The following is a 14,110-nucleotide window of genomic DNA, read 5'->3' as shown; positions in this document are numbered from 1 at the left end:
GATACATGGAAATTAATCTTCTTAATAAGACACAAACACGGCAGGAACAATTACATTCATGCAGGGACTTTATTCACTATATTAGTCTGGTCTGGTCTGGTTATTGAGCCTAATTGGCTCCTCGAAACTGCTAGGTGAGTGTTAGGTCAGTACTGTTAAATATCCCCAAATAAGCCTTTAATTTCGGTAAACCCATCATAACATGCCAATAAACTGCCGACAGATAAGCGGTAAAGGGGTTTATCGGTCTCCTTATTCTGAGACTTACTGACCCGTCATGAGCTGAGCCCAACAATACACTACATCCTCATCGCCTACAATTACATCTACTGTATTATAACAAAAAAGAAAGACAAATACAGAGATTATTGGGCAGAACTAACCAAATCCCAAACTTATCTGGCCCTAATTAGACAATACAAAGTGGCCACCTACTGAACCACAGTAACCAACCAAAGACTGGGGAAAACCTTAACAAAATACAGGCTGAGAGCGACCGAAGTGGACACAAACAAACCCAGTGCCCTGTAGAGGACAAACTGGAAGCCCAATGTGACCTCAGAGCACAGAGACAGCTGCATTTCCTTACAGAATATAAAGAAATTCAGGAACATTTCTTTCAGTAAGTAGAATACATCATCCGTGTAATATAATTATGTAATAACATTATTTATTTATTTATTTGATTATATGTTACTTGTTACTAGCTTTGGCAACATTGTAGACACAACCGTCATGCTCATAAAGTTCACTGAATTAAATTGAATTGAGAGCGTAAAAAGCTGCAAACCTACAAACACACACAAACAGATAATGCACAGATGCTTGAAGTATTATTATTATAATTTTAATTAATATATATTGTTTTAATTTACATTATTATTATTATTATTATTTATTAGTATAATTATTTGTATTATTATTTTTTATAATCTTTATTATTATTATTATTATTGTTATTTAATATTTGTATCATCATCATCATCATCATCATCATCATCATTATTATTATTATTATTATTATTATTATTATTATTATTAACTAATTCCCCAAAAAGCCGACTCGCATACATGTGCCGTTTTTCAGGCAATTTATAGGCAGTTTAATTTAGCACAGTTTAGAATTTGTAGTATTTATTTACTTACTTACTTAAAATGTTTATATTAACAAAATAAAATGCCGAACCAGCTTATTGCGCAAAACGAACGCAGACTTGACCCGAATGACTCATCGGCTGTCAGCTGCTGCTGGGCGGCGCAGAGCAACCAGGAAGGCACTGAAGTAGTAGTATGATGTTTTAGCACAAAAATATTACATTAATGCTTCAAGAAGCGTCAAATAGCTCATAAGGAACCTAATCAGTGATTTGGTGAGTCATTTATATCGGCTTTTACCTTCCGTAATGTGAGTTAAAGCGGGTGAAAGAACGGCCGTCATTTTTCAGACATTAGCGCTGACATAAAAAGGCCATATTCTATTAAATCCCACCTTGCGTTCTCTGATTGGCTGTTTGTATTTCTATCTCCACATCTATTGGATAGTATACTATGGACAGACTTATTGACCAATCCTGGGTCAGAAGGCGGGACTTCTGACGACTCCGAATAGCGTTAGCTTGTAAATATTCTTAGCCACCCGTTTGTTTGTTTGTTTGTTTTGACTCATACAAGAAATATTTAAGTAATACATCTAATAATGATCAAAAATTATATTCCAACTTTATTTTTTTTAAAATAGCGACGACATCTATCGTGCATTAGCTAAGTAGCTTGGTTCAGTCGGTGCAGCTTGCTAGCTAAGTAGCTAACGTGCAAAATGGTGCAGTCAGATATTATTCACAAACCAGCTGCAGCGTACAACGTTAGGTTCACAATATAATATGTTCATACAGAATCACATTATATCGCTTTGTGTGTTGGACAACTTAAATAATAATAATAATGCCGTTTGCGCAGGTCAGAGGCGTGAACGCGACGAGATGCTCTGCTGAGCAATAGTTATGTACATGTAAACACAAGAGTTTGAACATATGATCGTTTCTTCAGTCCAATAACCATCATTTGGGATATAATCCGGTTTGGGAAATGATCCGGATTGGGTAATAATCCGTTTTGGGAAGTAATCCGTATTGGGAAATAATCCAGTTTGGGAAATATTCCGGATCGGGAAAAAATCCAGTTTGGGAAATAATCCGGTTTGGGACATAATCCGGATTGTTTGCTCCAGAATTCAACCACAGTGACATCTGAGTTTTCCCAGACCACCACAGTCCTCAAATTACTCTGGACAATTTGACGTAGACGTAATATCCATATTAGCGTCTCTGTGTGGCTAGTTAACTTGCAGTATAATGAAACCTTGTTGCTAACGAGATGATAGAGCTTCATCAGCTTCCTTGCGTCTGCGCAGCGTCGTGTCGTACAGATGATCTTTCCTTAAATTGGTGCGCCACTTAAATTAGTCTCCGGTGGTGTTTCAGTCTTTCCCGGTGCAGTGATGGAGGAGACAAACAGAGAGGCGGTAGCTACAGCTGTGCAAAGAGTGGCAGGGATGCTGCAGCGCTCTGACCAGCTGGACAAAGTGGAGCAGTACAGACGCAGAGAGGCAAGAAAGAAGGCATCTGTGGAGGCCAGGCTTAAGGTAAAGGTGTTCTTTGCATAAATATGCACTCCCTACAACCAAGAAATATCTGCTTTCTGGTTGTAAAACTACAGAATGTGGGAAATATGTTTTAGTCAAGGAATATGTTTGGTATGTTTGTAGTAGAATTTATTTGTTAATGTTGCTATGCATCAGGCTATCAATAAGGCAATTTTAAGTTTGCAAAACTCTTCCTCTTGCAGGCCGCTATCCAGTCTCAGTTGGACGGAGTGCGCACAGGCCTGACACAGCTTCACAATGCCCTGTGTGACGTCAAGGACATTCAGAACTCGCTGGCTGATGTCAGTAAGGACTGGAGGCAGAGCATCAACACCATTGAGAACCTGAAGGACGTTAAGGAGGCCGTGGTGCAGCACAGTCAGCTGGCCTCCGCAGTGGAGAACCTCAAGAACATCTTTTCAGGTGAACCTGAGCTCACGGCTTTTATTACATCATGTTTATTAGTATACAGTGTAATTCATCTGGGGAAGCTCATTTTATTGGAAACATATGCATGTAATGTGATGTAATCCCTACATTAGTGCCGGAGATTGTGCAGGAGACACGTGAGCTGATTGAGCGTGGTGAGCTGCTGCAAGCACACCGTCGACTCATGGACCTGGAGTGCACACGAGACAACCTACTTTACGAGCAGCACCGGTTGGACAGCAGGAGCGCGCCCGAGCCAGGGCTCATTGGAGCCTACTTTGGTGAGGTTCAAGGCCTCTCCGACGAGCTCTCTAAACAGCTGTGGCTGGTGATGCAGCGTACTCTGGTCACCGTGCGGCGTGACCCTACCATGCTGGTGTCAGCAGTGCGCATTATCGAGCGTGAGGAGAAGGTGGACCGTCGCATGCTAGAGCGCAACCGGCAGACCTCCTTCCTCCCTCCGGGCCGGCCCAAGCGCTGGAAGAACCGAATGAGCGAGGTTCTGGAGGGCACAGTGAGCGGGCGAATCGAGAGCGCGCAGGCCGAGACGCGGCAGTCCGACAAGATGTGGCTGGTGCGCTTGCTGGAGATCACACGCCGCTACGTGCTTGACGACCTCCTCATTGTCAAGAACCTGTTGGTGCAGTGCTTCCCACCACACTATGACACCTTCCCCCTGTTCCTGGACCTATATCACAAAGCCGTGTCCTCACGTGTCCAGGAGCTTGCCGAAGATGACCTGGAGCCCAACGAGATTGTGTCTCTGCTCACCTGGGTGCTCAACACGTACAAAAGGTAAACAATGCTCATGTTTTATAAAGCACCTCTGTGCTTTTTAATCCCCAGAGAACACCTGGAATCAAGAATCAAGAATCAATTGATAATTGCATCATGGCTCAATGAATCACTTTCAACTCAAATTGAGATTCTTATCTGTAACACAGACAGACACACACACACACAGACAGACACACACACACACAGACAGACACACACACACAGACAGACACACACACACAGACAGACACACACACACAGACACACACACACAGACAGACAGACACACAGACAGACACACAGACAGACACACAGACAGACACACAGACAGACACACAGACAGACACACAGACAGACACACAGACAGACACACAGACAGACACACAGACAGACACACACACAGACACACACACAGACACACACACAGACACACACACACACACACACACACACACACACACACACACACACACACACAGACAGACACACACACACACACACACAGACGGCCACACACACACACACACACAGACAGATAGAGACACAGGCAGACAGACGCGCACACACACGCGCGCACACACACACAGTGACAGGTGGCACCATATTTTCCCGATCTTCTTCAGTTGTAAAGCGTATTTGTGTTGCAGCACCTGCACGCATTGTTCAGGCACAGCCAGGTTGAGACCTGTAGATAAACGTGTGCAGATGAAACCCCGTGGGCGTGCTTTATGTCCAACCAGCGCTTTTCATTTTTAGGATTACTAGCTCTAAACAGCACAGATCCTTCTAACTCTCTCCTTGTTTGCTATATATTCACATGGCTCTATTTTTCCCCTCGTTTTTTTTTTCTTTCAGAGATTCTCGTTTCAGTCAGACTCGTATTATGTGAAGATAACGATGCTACTTCTGTTTTCTGCTCCATCTACTGCGACTTTTCATGACTAGCGTGTCTAGATCCATGCATTTAAACACTATATCTTATATCTTATTTTTATTTATTTATTTATTTTGCTGTATTTCATTCAGTGCAGAGATGATGGGCCATGCAGACTTGTCCCCTGAGTGTGACGTCAAGCAGCTGGAGCCTCTGCTGCCTGAGGATGTGGTAAACCAACTGCTCGGGAAATACCTGACCACTTTCACTGTGAGTTTACATTGTTTTGCATTACATTGTCGTTTCTATAGCAACAACACACAAAGGAACTCGTATATATGGATTCAGACATAATCTAACCTGTATTAAAACGGTTATGGTTCGGTTTTCTGTTAGGAGACGTCATTCTGGTGTTTATGGAAGGAGTCACCAGCGTCAGCACGTTGTTTCTCCAATTTTTTTCTCTCCTAGTGACATAATTCTAATAACATTCTTATAATATGGATGTTTCCCCTTTAAGGTTAAAGAGAAGATCCTAGTAAAGATAATATAAGTTAAGTTCTTATGTTCTTCATAAAGGATCTTGACACTGAAAAGAGCTCATAAGGTCAAAAAGTGTTAGGAGTCGTGAGGAGGACTATTAAGAGGATGAAGAGTTTCTTTATCGGAAGAGAAAATGGCTGAAAGGTGAAGAGGGAGAAGAAATGTATGGTGTACAATATTTAATAATGATAGTGAGTTAATAAGATGATACAGATTAGATTATTTTTGTGACCAATCACATTAGAGATCACATCTCCGCTATGCTGCTGTGTCATTTAGAGACTCGAACATCTCTGAAACAGAGCTGAAATGCCACAGCAGCAGAAATATCATTTGTCTCTGACATTTCTGCTCTGTGTCGGAGATGTTTACATTTACATTTACATTACATTTATTACATTTATAACATACAGATGTTAGAACATCTCTAATACGATCGGTCTCCAGCGTAATCCCTACACCATATAGTCTCTAATATCTTAACATAGAGACAAAGTGAAGGTTTATAATAGACCAGATTTTATAAGCGCTCATATGTTTGTTTGTTTTTATCTGACAACCAATCACAGTCTTCAAAAGAATGTGTCACCTAGTAACAGGTTAAGCCCCGCCTCCTCTCTAAGATAAAAGTCGTCGTATTTTCCTTGTTCAGAGTTAGTCTGAGATCTGAGGTCCTGAATCACACTGAAGATAAGATTCATAGTTAGAGATTGTAGAAAAGTTAGGAGCTGTCTGAGTTCATTTTTAGAGTCTTGTTGAATACAAGGCCCGGATGTTTTAACAAAAAAATTTAATCATAAATTTATTTTTAAAAAAGTGCATTTTTTTTTTTTACTTATTTATTTTTTTTGGGGGGTGGGGGGCATTTCTGAAGAAAAGGTAACATTTCTTTTCTTGGTAACAGTGACATCATGCCTGGCTGCATGACATCACACTTCTTGTTACGGATTAGTTTTCTATCATGCACATCCAAAACATATGAAGGATGAAGGTGTGAATCTTATAAACATTTTTTTACCTCGCTGTAACAGTCAAACATCACAGGCTGGCTGAGGAAAGCTCTGGAAACAGATAAGAAGGACTGGCAGAAGGAGACGGAGCCTGAGGCGGATCAGGACGGCTACTACCAGACCACTCTACCTGCCATCGTCTTCCAGGTACTCACATGTCCCAGCTCTCCTTTAATCCCTGTTCACCTTTACTGTGACTTTCACTTCTCACCTCTGTCTGTCTTTCTGTCTGTCTGTCTGTCTGTACTGTGTCTAACCATGTCTGTCTGTCTGTCTGTCTGTCTGTCTGTACTGTGTCTAACCATGTCTGTCTGTCTGTCTGTCTGTCTGTCTGTACTGTGTCTAACCATGTCTGTCTGTCTGTCTGTCTGTCTGTCTGTACTGTGTCTAACCATGTCTGTCTGTCTGTCTGTCTGTCTGTCTGTACTGTGTCTAACCATGTCTGTCTGTCTGTCTGTCTGTCTGTCTGTCTGTGTTGTGTCTAACCATGTCTGTCTGTCTGTCTGTCTGTGTTGTGTCTAACCATGTTTGTCTGTCTGTCTGTCTGTCTGTCTGTCTGTCTGTACTGTGTCTAACCATGTTTGTCTTTCTGTCTGTCTGTCTGTACTGTGTCTAACCATGTCTGTCTGTCTGTACTGTGTCTAACCATGTTTTACTGTCTGTACTGTGTCTAACCATGTCTGTCTGTCTGTCTGTCTGTCTGTACTGTGTCTAACCATGTCTGTCTGTCTGTCTGTACTGTGTCTAACCATGTTTTACTGTCTGTCTGTACTGTGTCTAACCATGTCTGTCTGTCTGTCTGTCTGTCTGTCTGTACTGTGTCTAACCATGTCTGTCTGTCTGTACTGTGTCTAACCATGTCTTACTGTCTGCCTGTCTGTCTGTCTGTACTGTGTCTAACCATGTCTGTCTGTCTGTACCGTGTCTAACCATGTCTTTCTGTCTGTCTGTCTGTCTGTCTGTATTGTGTCTAACCATGTCTGTCTGTCTGTACCGTGTCTAACCATATTCTTTCTGTCTGTCTGTCTGTATTGTGTCTAACCATGTCTGTCTGTCTGTACTGTGTCTAACCATGTCTTACTGTCTGCCTGTCTGTCTGTCTGTACTGTGTCTAACCATGTCTGTCTGTCTGTCTGTATTGTGTCTAACCATGTCTCTGTCTGTACTGTGTCTATCCATGTCTTTCTGTCTGTCTGTCTGTCTGTCTGTCTGTCTGTCTTGTGTCTAACCATGTCTGTCTGTCTGTACTGTGTCTAACCATGTCTTACTGTCTGTCTGTCTGTCTGTCTGTATTGTGTCTAACCATGTCTGTCTGTCTGTCTGTACTGTGTCTAACCATGTCTGTCTGTCTGTCTGTCTGTCTGTACTGTGTCTAACCATGTCTTACTGTCTGTCTGTCTGTCTGTCTGTACTGTGTCTAACCATGTCTGTCTGTCTGTCTGTCTGTATTGTGTCTAACCATGTCTTACTGTCTGTCTGTCTGTCTGTCTGTCTGTACTGTGTCTAACCATGTCTGTCTGTCTGTCTGTACTGTGTCTAACTAGGTCGGTCTGTCTGTCTGTCTGTCTGTGCTGTGTCTAACCATGTTTTACTGTTTGTCTGTCTGTCTGTCTGTCTTGTGTCTAACCATGTTTTACTGTTTGTCTGTCTGTCTGTCTGTCTGTACTGTGTCTAACCATGTCTAAATGTCTGTCTGTCTGTACTGTGTCTAACCATGTCTGTCTGTCTGTCTGTCTGTCTGTATTGTGTCTAACCATGTTTTACTGTCTGTCTGTCTCTCTGTCTGTACTGTGTCTAACCATGTCTTACTGTCTGTCTGTACTGTGTCTAACCATGTCTTACTGTCTGTCTGTCTGTATTGTGTCTAACCATGTCTGTCTGTCTGTACTGTGTCTAACCATGTCTTACTGTCTGTCTGTCTGTCTTTATTGTGTCTAACCATGTCTGTCTGTCTGTCTGTACTGTGTCTGCCTGTCTGTCTGTCTGTCTGTCTGTACTGTGTCTAACCATGTCTTACTGTCTGTCTGTCTGTATTGTGTCTAACCATGTTTTTCTGTCTGTCTGTCTGTCTGTACTGTGTCTAACCATGTCTGTCTGTCTGTCTGTATTGTGTCTAACCATGTCTGTCTGTCTGTGCTGTGTCTAACCATGTTTTACTGTCTGTCTGTCTCTGTCTGTACTGTGTCTAACCATGTCTTACTGTCTGTCTGTCTGTCTGTCTGTATTGTGTCTAACCATGTCTTACTGTCTCTCTGTCTGTCTGTCTGTACTGTGTCTAACCATGTCTTACTGTCTGTCTGTCTTTCTGTCTGTCTGTCTGTACTGTGTCTAACCATGTCTAACTGTCTGTCTGTCTGTCTGTCTGTATTGTGTCTAACCATGTCTGTCTGTCTGTACTGTGTCTAACCATGTCTGTCTGTCTGTCTGTCTGTCTGTACTGTGTCTAACCATGTCTTACTGTCTGTCTGTCTGTACTGTGTCTCACCATGTCTGTCTGTCTGTACTGTGTCTAACCCTGTCTGTCTGTCTGTACTGTGTCTAACTAGGTCGGTCTGTCTGTCTGTCTGTCTGTACTGTGTCTAACTAGGTCGGTCTGTCTGTCTGTCTGTCTGTGCTGTGTCTAACCATGTTTTACTGTTTGTCTGTTTGTCTGTCTGTCTGTCTGTGCTGTGTCTAACCATGTTTTACTGTTTGTCTGTCTGTCTGTACTGTGTCTAACCATGTCTAAATGTCTGTCTGTCTGTACTGTGTCTAACCATGTCTGTCTGTCTCACATTTCAGATGTTTGAACAGAACCTGCAAGTGGCTGCTCAGATCAACGAGACGTTTAAAGAGCAGGTGCTGATGCTCTGTCTGAAACAGATGAACAGCTTCCTCATCAGGTCAGAGTTCATCACAGCAGAATTCCCAAGTCTTACATTTTCCCTGCAGAATTCGGTCTTCTGAAGCTGCGCGTCGTGTCTCTCTGCGTGTTTCAGGTACAGGGACGAGGCCATTGCTTACAAAGAGGAGCATTTGAAGGATCGCAAGCTCCCACAGTGCTACGTCCAGTACATGATCGCCATCATCAATAACTGCCAGACCTTTAAGTACGCTTTGTTTTCTTCTTCGTTTTCTTCCTCCCCGGTTTTTGTTAACAGAGTTTAAGCATGCGATACGGGGAATGCGGGTCGGACGCGTACTCGTCTTTTTGATCTTGACGATATCCGTGTTTTCATTCTTTCATCCAGGGAATCTATAAATAGCCTGAAACGGAAATACTCACAGTCGACCGAGAACAACCAGAGCGACGACGCCATCGAAAAAACACTGAATGAAGTGGCCAAGGACGGCTGCAACTTCTTATTGGATGAAGTCTTCCTCGATTTAGAAGTAAGACGGACAGATGTCTCTTGTGGGCGTGGCTTGTCTGTAGTAGTAACAGACAAAAAAAAACTGTCACTATTGGAAAAACAGGAAAACATCCATTATGGATAAAAATGTGTTACAATTAACTGCGATTTTTTTATTTAGACAACATTTTTTTTTTATTCCTCATATTCTTTTTAATTTGTTTTAAAAATGTTTCATGTTGTTGAACATTCATCCAAACAAGATGTTAGTTCCTTCTTTACGATCGTTAATGGTATAGAAACCAGGGGCGGTTCTAGGATTTCATCTTTAGGGGGTTTTTAGCCCTCAGTGAGAATTTAAAACAAGAAGAGTTTTATATTATATATTATATGACAACTCTGGTAATAAGAATAGTGACATTTCCCTGCTTTTGGTTGCCGTCTTTGAGTCTTTCCACCGATTAACGTTATAGATAAACGCCTCCAGCTCTGACTGTGCGTGCACGCTGCGTGTACCTGTGCTTCAAATAAAGCAGACAGCTGAAGACGCACTTTTGAAAGACTACAACACACACATGTAAAAGCAAAGTAAAAAAAAAATCGCTCTTGGATCAAACTGATAAATAATTTTATTTCCCATTGATGACATGTCCTGCATTTTAACGTCATTTTTATTGTTTATTTATGAAAGTAAAAATGATCCTTATAGTTTTAGGGTGGCTGAGATTACAGACAGGGGGCTGAAGCCACCCTAAAAAAGGGCTAGAACCGCCCCTGGTAGAAACTATAAATATGTTAAGTTAGCGAGACAAATGGTGGAGCTGGTCATGTGACAGAAAAGTGTTCTCTTTATTCTCAAAGCGTCTTGTCTCACGTTTAACAGAATCATCTGAGTGAGCTGATGACCCGGAAGTGGTTGACCGGCTCTCATGCAGTGGACACCATCTGTGTGACCGTAGAGGATTACTTCAACGACTTCGCCAAAATTAAAAAGCCTTATAATCAGGTATCAGATGAAGTCAGATGTCACACTCACTATTTAGGTTTAGTTCTTTCATTCCTCTGCTTCTCGCTCAAAAAAATAGGACAAATCCTTGTGTGTGCGTGTGTGTGCGTTCGTGCGTGCATATGTATATGTGTGTTTATATATGAGTATTTGTGTGTATTTATGTATGTGTGTATACCTATCTATCTATCTATCTATCTATCTATCTATATATCTGTGTGTATGTGTGCATTATATATTTGTGTGTGTATACATGTGTTTGTTTATATATGAGTATTTGTATGTGTGTTTACACGTGTGTTTATGAGTATTTGTGCGTGTGTGTCTGTGTTTATGTATGTGTGTGTTTATATATATTTATGTGTGTGTGTTTATATATATTTATATACGTGTCTGTGTGTATACACACGTGTGTGTTTATATATGAGTATTTGTGTGTGTGTAGGACATGACCCGGGAGGCTCACCGGCGCGTGGTCGTGGAGTACCTGAAGGCCGTCATACAGAAACGCATCACGTTTAAAAATGCAGAAGAGAGGAAAGAGGGAGCGGAGAGGATGATCAAAGAGGCAGAACAGTTCAGCTTTCTGTTCAAAAAACTCTCTGCTGTGAGTTTCCTCGTATAAACTGTGAGAGATTCACAGTGAGGACGTTCTAAGTGATTACACTGTTATTGTGGATCACTTATAATGTCGCTTGTGCCTAACAGCTTAGATTGTTAACTTGTGGCATGACGTAATTTTTGTTGCTTAAAAATGTTCTAAAGAAAAAATTGTAAGGTGCTTTAGTGTATACGTGGTTGAAGTGGTTGTAATAACAGGTTATAAGGACCCATAATGTCAATTGAGGTTATAACGCATGTATGAGGTATTAACAATTAGTTATTACAGATTATAAAGTGGTTATAGAGATGGATTAAGAGACATGGTATGTGTACGCTTGTAAGTGGTTAAAACACTGATTAGTTATTAGTTTCGATTGAATGTAAATAGTGGAAATAACGCTGAACGGTTATAATGCCGGTGTGCCTGTTCTCAGGGAGAGGACACGGACTGGCTGTGTGGCTCCATCTCTGCTATAGCCGAGGTGTTCAAGCTGACTGACCCCACTCTTCTCTTCCTGGAAGTGTCCACACTGGTTTCCAAGTACCCTGACATCAGGTCAGCTTTCACTTCCTGTTTACCTTTAGCAGGTCTGTTGCGTGTCAGTTATTAAAGCGTGTGTGTGTGCGTGCAGGGAGGAACATATCGTGGCTTTGCTGGCGGTCAGAGGCGATGCCAATCGTGACATGCGGCAGATGATCAGCGAGACGCTGAACCAGAGCAAACCGCCCTTCTCCCCCAACACGAAGCCCATCTTCAAAGAGATCACCGTGCCAACCATCTCAGCCATGACCGCAATGGCGGTGCCTAAACTGTTAAAATAACCCACTAAGCCCTGACCCGTGACCCGTATGGCATTATACCTTAATGAAACACTTCAAATCAGGAAGGATGACGTTGCCGTTTTCATTTTCTCCTTCAAACACTAAACGATCTTCCGCCTCCTTCCCTCATTGCGCACACGAAAACCGTATAATTTCATCAACAACTCTTAAGCTTCTGGATGATGATCCTTTTGGGAAAGAAATCAAGCCACAGCCTGACCTTCATGCCACAGTTTTTGTTTTTTTTCCCCTCAGGATCTGGCTGTAATGCTCGCGCTTCCTGTTTACTTGCGTGACTTGATGATTTCTTCATGATGTGTGAAACAGAGCAACACTGAGTGCATGAAACATACCAATGCTGTAAAGTTAATAAGAGCCACCATAGACCAAAAAAAAGGAAGCGATACAGATTAATAAAATAATTAACAATATTTTAAGATGTTGTTTATTTAAACACCGTCGCAGCCATGCATGTATTTATTAGGGCGTCTATTAAAGGTGTCTATGGCGACCGGAAAACCTCCCTCGTGTGCCTGTTACTGCTTAGAAGTGAATCACTGCTTATTTATTATGTATTATTATAATTATTATTACCATGCACAAGATCGGCACTCGTTTATTTATCCGTTAATCGCACCGAAAACTAAGAAAAGCTTAAAGCTAGCAGTGAAATGTGACTTTACAGAACACTAACAGCAATTACACATTTTCTTAAATTATTTTATGTAAAGGAGTTCAGCAAAGTCCCCAAAATTCACCATAAACAAGTTTCGTGTATGACCCCATAGGGCACGACTGACTCTATAATTGTGCCATTTTGCCCCCTAGTGGCTGCACACTGTAACACACAGCAAGACACGCGTCAGCTTTTTCCCTCCCAAACATTTATTGCTAATAATTCAACAGAGAAAATGCTCCATTTGCTTAAAATGCAAATACGATCAGAGATAAATTGTAACCTCCATGTTAATCAACATTTACATACGAAATACAATAAACAATCTCCGAGGCCTAAATAAAAACAAACTCTTTTATACAGTACAGCATCGTAAACCTTTTACACCTTTAAAAGATTTGACTAATACAGTTGGCAGGTTCCTGGGTTCTTCTTTTAAAGTTCGAATCAAACTTAACATCTCACAACATGCAAACAAAACAATAATAATAATAATAATATTCATAATAAAGGTTTATAAAGGCAATGCCTGGCATAAAAATGAAACCAACCGGCCAAAGATCTGCCAATCCGCAACAATTTAAAGGCCTCGGGTTCTCAGTCTGGTTCAAATGAACATCGAAATGACATCCTGACTCTTATCGGTACAAAAACAAGCCAAATCTCTCCAGAGGAAAAAAAAAGTTTCTGTGGCTTTGGCAATTTAAGATATGCTTTCCTTCTTTTTGTTTTTTTTCCTTTTAAATCACAACCTCAAGACTGAATAGTTACACAACTTACACAAACTAAGACTTTTGAAAACAAAACATTGTGTGGCAGTCAGCACAAATATATATAATTTGTTATATATATATATAAATATAAATGCCACCTAATAATTAGAAAATAAGGTTTTAATAAGCAGGCAGGATGATTTTAACATCCTCAAAAATGTGAAAAATAAATCTCCATCGTGAGAATGTCTCCTTTCCTCGCTGTCTCCGTAGCCACCACGTCTTCGACGGAGTCTTTGTCGTTTTTCTATTCATGAGGCCCGAAAGAGGCGACGCACACAAAAGACCTTGTTTGAAATTTGAACAAGAGCGGTGGCGTGGTCCGGCTGCGGGGAAGTAGCCGTCACTATAGAACCAAAAGTCCAGGAGTTTGTGTCGGACCTGATCTGGCTCCTGCTACCTGGACAAATCTGAACAAAAGTCCAGGAGGTGGAGTCAGAACCGATCCAGCTCCTCCCACATGGCTGGACTCAAACAGCCCAGGGGGTGGAGGCAGAACCGATCCAGCTCCCTGTTAGAAGAGCGCACTGTAGGTCATGTTGTAGATTAACGTGACAGAACCGGATAAGGTCCAGCTCCGACATCCTGGACTCCTGGTTCTGCAGCGAGGATGATCTACCTTAC

At 41.6% G+C, this 14,110-nt stretch overlaps 2 protein-coding genes across 2 annotated transcripts in view; one reads left to right on the top strand and one right to left on the bottom strand.

Annotated features, from left to right (window-relative positions):
• Positions 1 to 1,212: 1,212 nt before the first annotated feature.
• On the top strand, positions 1,213 to 12,468 carry exoc3 (exocyst complex component 3). The gene is made up of 13 exons (XM_027166110.2): positions 1,213 to 1,370; positions 2,481 to 2,641; positions 2,845 to 3,064; positions 3,184 to 3,865; positions 4,874 to 4,991; positions 6,296 to 6,421; positions 9,056 to 9,156; positions 9,253 to 9,363; positions 9,505 to 9,646; positions 10,490 to 10,612; positions 11,058 to 11,219; positions 11,650 to 11,771; positions 11,848 to 12,468. Exons 2-13 carry the CDS (start codon positions 2,498 to 2,500, stop codon positions 12,035 to 12,037), a joined length of 2,241 nt encoding a protein of 746 aa, XP_027021911.2. The 5' UTR covers positions 1,213 to 1,370; positions 2,481 to 2,497; the 3' UTR covers positions 12,038 to 12,468.
• The window catches only part of zcchc2 (zinc finger, CCHC domain containing 2), a 28,966-nt gene continuing 24,520 nt past the window's right edge, over positions 9,665 to 14,110 (bottom strand). The window contains exon 15 of the transcript XR_007139101.1: positions 9,665 to 9,683. The gene's annotated coding sequence lies outside the window, so the exon portion shown is untranslated. The remainder of the gene's footprint in view (positions 9,684 to 14,110) is intronic.

The sequence above is a fragment of the Tachysurus fulvidraco genome, chromosome 22, assembly GCF_022655615.1.
Source record: "Tachysurus fulvidraco isolate hzauxx_2018 chromosome 22, HZAU_PFXX_2.0, whole genome shotgun sequence".
NCBI classification, from domain to species: domain Eukaryota; kingdom Metazoa; phylum Chordata; class Actinopteri; order Siluriformes; family Bagridae; genus Tachysurus; species Tachysurus fulvidraco.
The sequence above is the reverse complement of the archived record's forward strand: the minus strand, read 5'-3'. Positions and strand labels throughout refer to the sequence as shown.

Excerpts from the sequence above, each read along its gene's own strand:
- exoc3 (XM_027166110.2), top strand. The coding sequence starts at position 2,498 with ATGGAGGAGACAAACAGAGAGGCGGTAGCTACAGCTGTGCAAAGAGTG. Across the intron at positions 9,157-9,252 it reads ATGAACAGCTTCCTCATCAG|GTACAGGGACGAGGCCATTG; the intron begins GTCAGAGTTCAT and ends TGCGTGTTTCAG. Across the intron at positions 9,364-9,504 it reads AATAACTGCCAGACCTTTAA|GGAATCTATAAATAGCCTGA; the intron begins GTACGCTTTGTT and ends TCTTTCATCCAG.